Below are 10,995 nucleotides of genomic sequence, written 5' to 3'. Positions count from 1 at the left end.
ATTGTCAGACAGTCTAGTTACACTCTTTCGTAGCCAACTCATGTCATCTACTCAGACCCACCTTTGAGTATCTTGTCACACCTAGCCGTCTGCTATACCTCGCCCCTGTGTCGTATCCCCCATACCCCTACTCGAGCATTGTGACTGGAGACCTGACCCTTACCGGTTAGTCGAAAGGAGCAGCGCTGACACACAGGAACCATCAATTGCCACTTGACGAACAGCTCTGCCATCTCATACGTCTCTCTTCGATCAATGGTGGTACAACAGTCGAGCAACCAGTCCGAGGCTGCTTTGCCAGTGAAGGTGTTGTTCACCAGCTTGTCCAACACCCTCCTTTCCTTGGCCATCTTGATGCCCACGAGTCCAGTAGCATATTCCGACACGGAGTCTGAGTCAGACAGAGACGTAGAGCTCTTTAGATTTGGACCTTCCGAGCCCATGAATCTGCGAAAGATGATCTCAATCGTCGGCCGGTCCTGTACAAGCTTGTCGGTGGCAGGGTCTCGTTCCAAAGAAACCATCTGCATCTGGCTCCGTCGCAGGATCGGTTCGATGTGCCGTGCATTGATGCCATTGCGGCTGCAGAAGCGATATAAGGTTGCTGAGCCCTTGGGGGTAAGTTGCCAAACACCACCTTTGGTCACAAACGCTGTGTTGGTCTTGGACTCGGCAGACTCAATCAGCCGTGCGTCTACAAAACGCTGGCAGACCGAACGTGCCATTTCCTTGGCCATGGAGAACGTGGTTGTCGTGGTGGTAACGACCCATCTGGAGGGATTCTTGGGGTCGGGTATCCGGTTGGATTGCGAGAATTTCAGGGAGCCCAGGTTGGTGATTGCCTCTTCTGATAAGAACGTTTCTTCGACCCTGGAGAACCTTACACGATGGGGCGTCAGCGGAAGACTCGTGATCAGTGTTGCGAACAAGTCTTGGAAATCTCTCGTGAAAGGTCTCTCGTCGTCGGTCATGCGCAGGATCTTGGAAGATGTCTGGTGCATCTTGCCATCTCTCCGGTCCTGATTCGGCATTGAAGGGGCGGTGGCGAGACTGTGTCGTAGATCTTGACTGGCGAGCGGTGGCACTCCGCTTGTTCTCCGCGACTGTGCGGCAACTTGCACTTCAGGAGACGTTGGTGAACGCGGCAGGGTTGGTCGCAAACCCCCCGAAGATGAGGAATGTTTGGACAGGCTCCCAGACGAGGTGGCCGAGCGCAGACTAGGCGTCGAATTCGTGCCCAAGGAAGCCAAATTGGCGAAAGCGCTGGATGTCTTCTCGCGAGCCAGCGATGCCAGCGATCGTCTACTTTTGCTCTGCGTGAGGCTGGTCGAACTTGAATGGTGGTGGTGAGGGGGGCGGGTCGGATTTGTACGAGGCGAAGTCACGATGGTGGGAGTGTCTTGAGCAGTGCTGGACAAGATAACTTGGGCAGGTAAATTTGGAGGAGTCGCCGAAGTCATAGGCTCGTCAACTGTCACATCGTTTGAGTCGGACATGGAGAAGACTGGAAATCACGCGGGTAAAGATGTTCAGGATTTGGACAGGTTCCGCACAGCATCGCACCCGTACTGGGCGGCGACTCGCTGAGGGCCAGAAAAGCAGGACTGGCGGTCGACAGTAGTAGTGTGCCAGAAGCACCAACGGGGCGCCAGCCCACAACCCACGAAGAGCCGGGATTGCTTCACCACGAGACCACGAGGACAGTGGAGCCACTTAAGCCGCAAGCTAAGCAAGATCCTGGTCAAGTGGAAGAAGTGGCCCTGGCAGGGGGGTCAAAGTGGGTATGGATTGCAATTCGAGAAATGTTCGTTCCGGGCCACTTAGGTCGGTTGCGCCTTGGGACCCCGTCACCCAAACACCCAAGACGTCGTGACAAGGCCCGCCAGGAGGTTGCTGACAGGGCAGACGACGCAGATAAAGTTAGGCGTACGCTTTGGCGAGCACACCAGAGGCCTTGCACGATGGTTTGAACTGGAAGTGATCTCCACTGCTATCGTCTCAGAAACTTCTAGGTGGCCAAGTTTGTGGACTCAGGGCAAAGCTAATGCTCAAATCTGCCTGGGATGGTCTCGTTGAGCCCGAACGGAGCCCTGCTCAGACCCTTTTGTGGTCGGAAGAGAGGGACTGCTGCTTCTTCGAGAAGAGGCCGCTCAGGGCGTGAGGCGTGATGCGGCACCCCGTGATGACTGAAGCAGAGCGGTATCGGTGAGCTGAGGTGGCAAGGGTGACGGAGCGCGTGGCCGCGGAGAGAAATCCAATCGATGGAAATTTTCTTCAGTTTCAGTCGGGGAAACGTAACATAAATGAGGATCTGCCGGGATGGCAGTGCGGAATAAGAATACGAGGGAATTATCTTGTGTGTGGTAAGAGGCAAGTATTCCAAAGGCCGACACTCCAGACGATAGACGGAATTGAAAAGTCAACGTAAAATGGTGAAGTTCATAAGCTTGGGGTGACAGTTGGACCCGGAGAAGTCGGCTTGCTCTGCTCCCCCATAACGCGTGCTTGCTATTGAGAGGCATTACTCACTACGGACGTGGTGGCAGCAAGAAGCATCCCGCGACAGCCGCCAAACCGGCAGCCACGGGCTTTGGGCGTGGGTGAGGAAGATGGGGCAAGCTTTTTGGCACGCCTCAGAAGTCCCTGGACGCACCGCACACGGGGACCAGATGGACATTAGACTACATACTGCCATCAGCAAGCGTTTCAAGAATTGACACGATACTGTTTTTATCAAGCATGTGGTGTCCCAATGTCGACGATAGACGTTCACATCTCGCGTTGCTTCTGCCTCGATCGAACCAAAGCGAGGCCCGGCAGCATGTCAGAGCCTTGTTCATCAGCAGCACTTTGTCACGGTGACACGGATGATTGCCTCAAGGAATGTTTCCATCCCCACATGGCACGGCTGCAGCTAAATCCTCTGCTCAACTCACTATACGCTGCGACTTGCTCGGTGCCTAATCCAGCTGCAGGCTGCCTCTTTAGTGGCACTTTCGATTGGAATGAAGAATACCCAAGCGCGGGGTCGCAAACACAGGTTGTGCAGACCGCTCGATGGGAATAGGCAATGCGCATTGATAGAGCTCGTACAACTAGGTCCTAGTGGGTTTTGGCGGTACATGTGAAAGCCTCAAGGACAGAGCGGCTTTCGAATTAGAGGGCGACATGTCACTACGTGGGGACGGTACACAGTACTCGTCCTGGCGCTGCTCGGTAGACTGGCAGAAAGCACTCTGAGCAAGCCCATATTTTTAGGAGCACGACTGATGGAGATACCTCTAGTGAACGATGGCTTTGGCAGAGTTCAACTAGCCCACGCCGTGCATGCTCTGAGAATTCGATCAGCTTGCCCTCAGACTGACTTGACAGGAATTCAGCATGTTGACGCAGCGAGGTTGCCCCTCCTCACCTCTGCCTCATAAGACCCCGGTACGAGTAACGTTCATGATCAACGGATGTGCAGCAACGTGCCTGTGAGGCTCTCCCAAAGGTTTGTGACCACCCTTAGCGAGGATGATCATGCAGTCACCCAAGTCGCCACGGCCTGTTCCTCCGCAGGTCCGGACGTGTCAACTATTTCGAGGAACAGACCCTTGTCGGTACCACCTGAGGAGTAGCTGAACAGTGACTGATGAGTGGTGAATAGGCAGATCTACTGTGCAGGCGACGCGAGTTCAAAAACCTGTCGTCAGGCGAGATGGGCGTTATGATTTGATGGCATCTGAAACTCTCAGTGCCGGTACGCCGTGGAAGACTGCAAAGCGCACCTCTCACTCATAAGCTTCTAAGTTATTCCTCCGAGTCGCGGAGTGCATGCAGGGGTAGAGGCCTATGAGACGGCCAGTTGTGTGGCACGGAAAATTCCAGGCTTGTAAAGTTGTGGGAAGGCCACCGGACACTTTCCGGTGCCCAGGCTGAGATGGCCCTTCGGTTCCTCGCTGTTGTTGGTTCCATCGTGTACGAGATACGAGTCTTGGGTCGCGGAGTACCTAGGATGGCGCAGGAGAAGCCAATAAGTCCTCAACCAAGAACCACACAGACCAAGTCGAGCCAATCTGATAGGTCGACAAGTCTACAACAAATACGTACTCAGTAGTCCTCATTCGTGTCAATGCGGGGCTGATGGCCAGTCCAAGTATGATGGATCATGACGACGCTCTTCGAGGCGTAGTGCTTGAGGGACTGTCAATTTCCGGTCGAAGAACGTCCTGGCCGCGGCCGTGAGTCGGGACCGTCAGGCTGATCTTGAAGCGTCCCGCGGGTGGACAGTCTGAGGTCATATTGGACGTTATGATCGTCAGTCCAACATGAAACGAGCTAAAAGGGCATTCCCAATCTCGAACCAATGGGCGCTTGCCCCATTCTTGGAGTCGAGCAGACGACAAGCTTCAGTTTTGGGAGCCTGGTCAAGCCAGGGGAGCACTTTAGGCTAGGCATACCAGCACCTGGTCAGTAGACTAGGGGTTCAAGACATATGAGGCTAAGCAGTCCGCTCGACCAGGGAGGCCACGTGGAAGGGGAATGCCACTTGTCAGGGGCCACTGCGGGCTGATGGCGAATCACGCTGCAGCCATATCGCAATCAAACAAGGCATTGTCGGCTGCGACTCCATGGCTGAGCTGGCTCCCTTCGAGTGCGCTTCGAGAAACATTCCAGGCCCACAATCGAAGCAGTTTAATTTCAATCGGGTCCACTCCGCTGCCAACGTCGCACTGCCGAGTTGGTCAACGGCTTCGTCAACGGTCTTGGACAGGGCTGAAGCGAGCCAGCGGCATGGCACGATGATGTCAAGGACGGGAAGGGGAAATTGTGGAATCAAACGTGCAGGCGATGGCGGACTCGATGTTGGCAACCAGCAGCTCATCACGGCTAGTGCGTCCGACGCGCACAAAGGGCTGCAGACAGAAACACGACATTGGCACCCAGTCCTGCATCTCGTTGTGCGCGCTCCAATGATTCACTTCTGATTCACTCGGACACTGACTGGCGATTCACTTATCCCCCACTTTTGAAGAGAAAATTCGCCGGCCCGAGCGCGAGCCGGTGACAATCTAGCGCTGATGTCCGCACTGCGCTTTGCTTCACCAGGTGCTGCCCCATTCAGCGTCTCCGTCGTACGAGCTGCGTCGTTCTCTTATTCGTTTCCATGCGGTGAGTCCATTTCCCACATTTGGTTAATCTGGCATGGCCTCAACTCCGCGGTCCTACGAGTACGCAAGCCAGCAAAGGAGCCTTCTTGTTTCGCTCCCTCTGGTCGGTCTAGGACAACTTGCTCAGTTTCAATGCTAAGGTTGTGTCCCTAACGGTCGGGGTCTGATCTACCAAATGTACTAACGGATATTGTTCATTCCAGCCCAGCACATCAGCTGACCTTGGTTGCAACTCGGGAGCCCTAACCCTCACGTAACTCTCTCTTTCTAAGGCCGGCAACTTCACCGCAAAGAAGGCAGAATCCCCGGGGGCCAGGTACACCACCTGAACCTATTTGATTATGCTCTGCAGGGATACAGCATCAGGCAGCTGTAACCGTTTCAGGCCCGAACAACATGGGCGCAGGAGAAGGATGTGAACGCAACATTAGTCCACTGTGAAGGCTCTTCCGTGCCAACCCGGTATCTGGAATCGGGCAGAACTCAAACGTGCTCACTCCTGCGAACCTCCAACCGCAGCAGGCTGCGTCGGCCCCCAGGAAGTCTTGACCTCTGCCCGCCACTGCTAATACGAAGCCTGATCTGTGAACGTCTCTTACAAAGCGAGTTTGGCGGTCCACATACCGTCGCCAACTGAACCGGCCTCACCTGAGTTCCCGTGTCTGCATCTTAACTCTGCACATGGTTCGTGTTGCATGCAGCCACCCCTCCCATGCGACAGATGGGCCAGCCCGCTTCGTGTCCCGCTCTCAGTCACTTCCCACTTTTCGTGCCGCCGACGAGCCCATTCTCGTATTTTCAGCAAAAAGAGTTCATGTTTGCTACCACTAGCAGCAAACAGTCCCGCTATCCTCAATTGTTCCACGTGGCCGGACCTGAACACCCGTGCTTGTGGCTGCCACGAGGTCTGCTGTGGGACACAATTGGGCTTGGGTCGCTCAATTTTGGCTGGGCATAAGCGTGGCATACTTGGTTTTGGCTCCTCGACACATTCTCGGGCTTCCTCTTTCGTACGCCTTCTTCCTACGAGACTTGGACGGAGAACACGCTAGACAGGCCGCCAAATTGCCCTGGAGTCCATCGGAGGGCATGACTCAATGTTGCGTACAGTCGATTCCACGGCGATTCTATTTTGGAACACGTGGCCGGAGACGAAGTTCTTCAACAAAAACCCAGGCCGTCGGGTATGGTTACCTGGAGACACCTGCTTTGTGAGCGTGCAGAGAGAGTCAAAATTCCACTGGTGATGCGCTCTACCCTATTCAAAGCGGAGTCAGACGATACTGTCGAGACAACTCGCATGAATTCGGATGCCAGAATGTACTCCCACGTACGCCACTGGATTACTACCCCAAGCCGAGGTCGATACCCGTACATCAGACGGGTTCTCCGGAAGTACGGGTGCTTCTCTCCTTTTAGACAATCACTGTTCAAGAGCCACAGAGACCAGGGCCTTCAGTGAGAGAACTTGAGCTCAACCACGTGGTGCCTGTGAAATCCCTATCCCAGCGCGCTCCTACTACTCTCAGACCGAGCTGCAACCCATGCTAGCATTCTAGCATGACTCAAAAGTTGGTTCCTCACCGCCCCCCTCATACCATTTCCCATGAATCCTCAGTCTCACTGCGCAGTTCTCAGAGATATTGCAGACATTTAGCCAACACTATGCCATTGTGTGTACGACACCCGACACTTTTGCACATTGACGCAGCCATGTGGCACGGCGACCCAAGATTATGCCGGAGCCTGCAACCGTTTACAGTGTACAGCGTCTGAGACTCCTATCGCGGATCAATACCAGAGTTCATATCCATTCCATCGCCTGGACCACTGTGGCAGACGCATGGGACTAGTGAGCTGTCAGGGTGGGTGTCTCCACCACTCTCAACATGCCGCTGCCACGTGGTCCTCTGCTGCGAGAGGTTACACAACATGACTGCAATGTATGTTGGTTGCGTGATAGCGCATGTTCGTCCGAGTGGCTTTGTGCGGACGCCGACGTCCAATGGGCTGGTACTCCTGCTGCACAACGTTGATGGCGCCGGAATTTGCCATTGCCACACGGCACACTTTCTAGTGCTCGAGAATACGGACCAGGCAATAGGCCGTGGCCTTTGATTCCAACACGAGCAAATACGGGACCGCGTCGAAACACAGACGTCACTAGACAAGGTAGGCTTCTATTTCCCGTAGCGTTGAGTCGGTTCAAACAGCCAGAGGTGGCAGGCAAACTTAACGCTCCTGATGCAAAGTACAATGTTGTTCAGGCCACGGCACTCGAATTGTCTCCAACCCCAGAACATCAACGTTGCCAGGGCCTCAAGCCGGGCCTCGCCATCTTCTCCCAAATGTCTGCTATCTGTCCGCACAGGCAGCCCAATCGACCTGTTTGTCGATCCCGCTCGGTTTTCAAGACGATAGACAACCAGGCCTCCACCCAAATCAAGCCCGATCCTGAATCGCTCGGCCCAGTACCACATCCGACACCCGGATTATCAAGGTATGGCGGCCATTGTGACCTCAAAATTCCGTATATAGCACCCACCCAGAGCTCCCACAGGAGGGATACAGCACTCCGGACACAGCCCGCGACAGTCCATTCAAGCGTGGTCTGGTAGGATTGCCTAGAGTACCTGGACGTCAAAGACAGCCAGCACGTTCAAGCATCGTGTCCGAGCGCCCCTCCCCTCACCTATTTTGCGCCTCAGCGAATTCAGCATGTTTACAAATGAGCAACAGCAGGTTTCCACGTGGGCCTTTATTTACCTCCCCTTGATATTTCAATACGTAACTTTCTACCGACCAGTCCGACTGTCGTTTTGAATTCACGTTACAGTACACGGTCGTCCTGCTCTTCCTGCTCCTCCTGCGCCTCCTCCTAGGTTAAATAACGGGATGTACCTGTTTGGCTCCCTAGATTGACTGGTCACGGAGATGCCATGCTCGGGTCGTAGCCGACCGAGTAGAGCAAACGTCCCGGCCAGCGATGCGCAGTGAGCAGAAGGAAGGACTGTCAAGCATCTGTCGTTGGCTTTCGGAAGTCACCATTCCATGAGTCGTGTCATTTGGTCGCTAGATACGTATTTGAATTGTCACACCAACGAGCACGAGCACGAGCAGGATCATAAAAGCCCAGCTCAAGCACCACGCCGTCACGACGCAAAGCTGATAGACAGCACATAGGTACTTCATGACTAGAACTCGATAATTGATACGTAGCTCATCGAAAACACTTTTCCGGGCTCCCCCAGGATGTTCTCAACTTGAGTTTTACTCGTACCGGCCCCTACTTTGAATCTCCCGCCTACCACATCCACACCTACCATTCCACCGGGTCGGTCTTGACCTCTCCACGATTCGTCTTCGGCACCGGCGCGGCCTCGACCTTGACGGGGCCTTTCCTCCATTTCTTGAGATACCCGCTGCCGTCCAACCACGGGGTATCGAGCGTGCGCTTCTCCTCGAACTTCCTGATCGCTTCCTCCTGCTGCATGGTCAAGCCGATATCATCCAACCCCTCGACCAGGCAATGTTTCCGGAACTCCTCGACGCCGAATTTGGCGAGTTCGTGGCCGTCCGCGTCGCGGATCACCTGATTGGGGAGGTCGACTTCGATCTCGCGACCGGCTCGGGCTTCGTCGGCGATCTTTTCCAGCTTCTGCTGGTCCGGCATGATGAGAGGAAGCATACCGTTTTTGAACGTGTTGTTGAAGAAGATGTCGGCATACGACGGGGCGATCACGCATTTGATGCCAAAGTCAAGAAGAGCCCAGGGTGCGTGCTCTCGCGAGGACCCGCAGCCGAAGTTGGGGCCTGTGACGACCAAAATCTTGGAGTTCCGATAGGGTTCTTGGTTGAGCACGAACGAAGGGTTCTCGCTGCCGTCTTCGTTGTATCGGAGAGGATGGAAGAGCGCAGACCCGAGACCCGTACGCTTGATGGTCTTGAGGAATTGCTTCGGGATGATGGCGTCGGTGTCGATGTTGGCTTTATCCAGTGGCGCGGCGATGCCCTTGAGGACCGTGAACTTGGGCAAGCCGCCTGCTCCGGCTGCGGCTTTGGGTTCAGCGTGTAGATTTGTCGACGATTCTGTTGCGTCAGTGGGGATATCAAGGATACGGTCGAGTTCTTCTTCCGAGTCGACTTCGGCGAATTCAGGAGCGACGTCGAGTTTGGGGGAGGCCTTGACGGGAGTGGCATTGTCGGTGAGCTTCCGTACGTCTGCGAGTTTGCCAACGATTGCTGCGGCGGCGGCCATGACTGGGGACACCAGATGTGTGCGGCCGAGGGCGCCCTGTCGGCCTTCGAAATTCCGGTTCGACGTGCTGGCGCAGCGCTCTCTGGGGGACAAAATATCAGGGTTCATGCCTAAGCACATTGAGCAGCCTGCTTCCCGCCATTCGAAGCCGGCCTCTTCGAAGATCTTGTCGAGCCCTTCGCGTTCGGCTTGGACCTTGACGTTGCCGGAGCCAGGCACGACCATGGCCCGTTTGATGTTGGGGGCCACTTTCTTGCCCTCGACGATCTTGGCCGCAGCGCGTAAATCCTCAATCCGAGCATTCGTACATGAGCCGATAAAGATCTTGTCTAGCTCAATGTCTTCCATCTTGGTGCCAGCGGTAAGGCCCATGTATTCGAGAGCACGTTTGCAACTGGCTTTCTTGTTGGGGTCTTCGAAATCGTCAGGTCCGGGAACGACCCCCGTGATGGGCACCACGTCCTGTGGAGAGGTTCCCCAGGACACTGTTGGTGCGATATCCTTTGCATCGATGAAGACCTCGAGGTCGTATTTAGCACCCTCGTCGGACTTTAAGCTTGACCAGTACTTGATGGCTTTCTTCCACTCGTTACTGTCAACCTTGGGTGCCAAAGGTCGGCCTTTTAGATAGTCGAATGTGGTCTGATCCGGTGCAATCATGCCAGCTCTGGCGCCGGCCTCGATGGACATATTGCAGATGGACATACGAGCCTCCATGCTCAGCCCTCGGATTGCCGAGCCGCTGTATTCAATGACAGCGCCCGTACCGCCGGCAGTACCAATGACGCCGATAATGTGCAGAATGACATCCTTGCTACTGACTCCAGGTGCCAGCTGGCCATCGACCTGTATGCGCATGTTCTTGCTCTTCTTTGTGATCAAGCATTGAGTGGCCAAGACATGTTCCACCTCGCTGGTGCCAATTCCGAATGCAAGAGCGCCGAAAGCGCCATGGGTGGCGGTGTGGCTGTCGCCGCAGACCACGGTCGTCCCGGGCAGAGTAAAGCCTTGCTCGGGGCCGATGATGTGGACAATGCCCTGGTTCTTATCGCCCAGGCCAAAGTAGGTCAGGCCGAACTCCTTGACGTTGTCCTCGAGGGTCATGCACTGCAAGCGGCTATCATCCTCCTTGACAAACTCCGCAATGTTCTTGAAGTTCTTTCTTGGAGTCGTGGGGACATTGTGATCGGTGGTGGCGAGGGTACAATCGGGCCGGCGTACTTTCCGCTTTGCGTTCTTCAGGCCTTCGAACGCCTGTGGTGATGTGACTTCGTGGACAAGGTGTCGGTCTGCGACATTGTTAGCACTGCTCTGCCTGTAGGACAAAGTGTGGCGCACCGATGTAGAGGAGGGTGGTGCCGTCTGCTTCTTCAGTGACGATGTGGTCTTGAAAGACTTTGTCGTACAAAGTTCTCGGTTTCGACTCGATGGAAGGCATCTTGTTTGCTTCAGCAGTTACACCCTTCCAAAATTAAGACTGAGAGGTAGTCTGCTCAAAAGGACATTCCAATCGTAGAGCCTGCATTATAAGCAAAAGACTTGGGGGAGGGAATGCATTATGTGGGGTGCCGATGTCGGAGTGTT

General features: G+C 54.8%; 2 protein-coding genes across 2 annotated transcripts; both read right to left on the bottom strand.

Annotated features, from left to right (window-relative positions):
• Window positions 1-92: 92 nt before the first annotated feature.
• G647_06652 (uncharacterized protein) lies at window positions 93-1,496 on the bottom strand (the record flags this gene model as incomplete). The annotated part of the gene is made up of 1 exon (XM_008730971.1): window positions 93-1,496. One exon carries the CDS (start codon window positions 1,494-1,496, stop codon window positions 93-95), a length of 1,404 nt encoding a protein of 467 aa, XP_008729193.1.
• Window positions 1,497-8,472: 6,976 nt separating this feature from the next.
• Window positions 8,473-10,849, bottom strand: G647_06651 (3-isopropylmalate dehydratase, large subunit; the record flags this gene model as incomplete). Its single annotated transcript, XM_008730970.1, has 2 exons — window positions 8,473-10,700; window positions 10,750-10,849. The coding sequence occupies 2 exons, from the start codon at window positions 10,847-10,849 to the stop codon at window positions 8,473-8,475; spliced, it is 2,328 nt and encodes a 775-aa protein (XP_008729192.1).
• Window positions 10,850-10,995: the final 146 nt, after the last annotated feature.

This window comes from Cladophialophora carrionii, assembly GCF_000365165.1.
Source record: "Cladophialophora carrionii CBS 160.54 unplaced genomic scaffold supercont1.5, whole genome shotgun sequence".
NCBI classification, from domain to species: Eukaryota; Fungi; Ascomycota; class Eurotiomycetes; order Chaetothyriales; family Herpotrichiellaceae; genus Cladophialophora; species Cladophialophora carrionii.
Note: the sequence above shows the minus strand (reverse complement) of the source record. Positions and strands in the feature narration are given on the sequence as shown.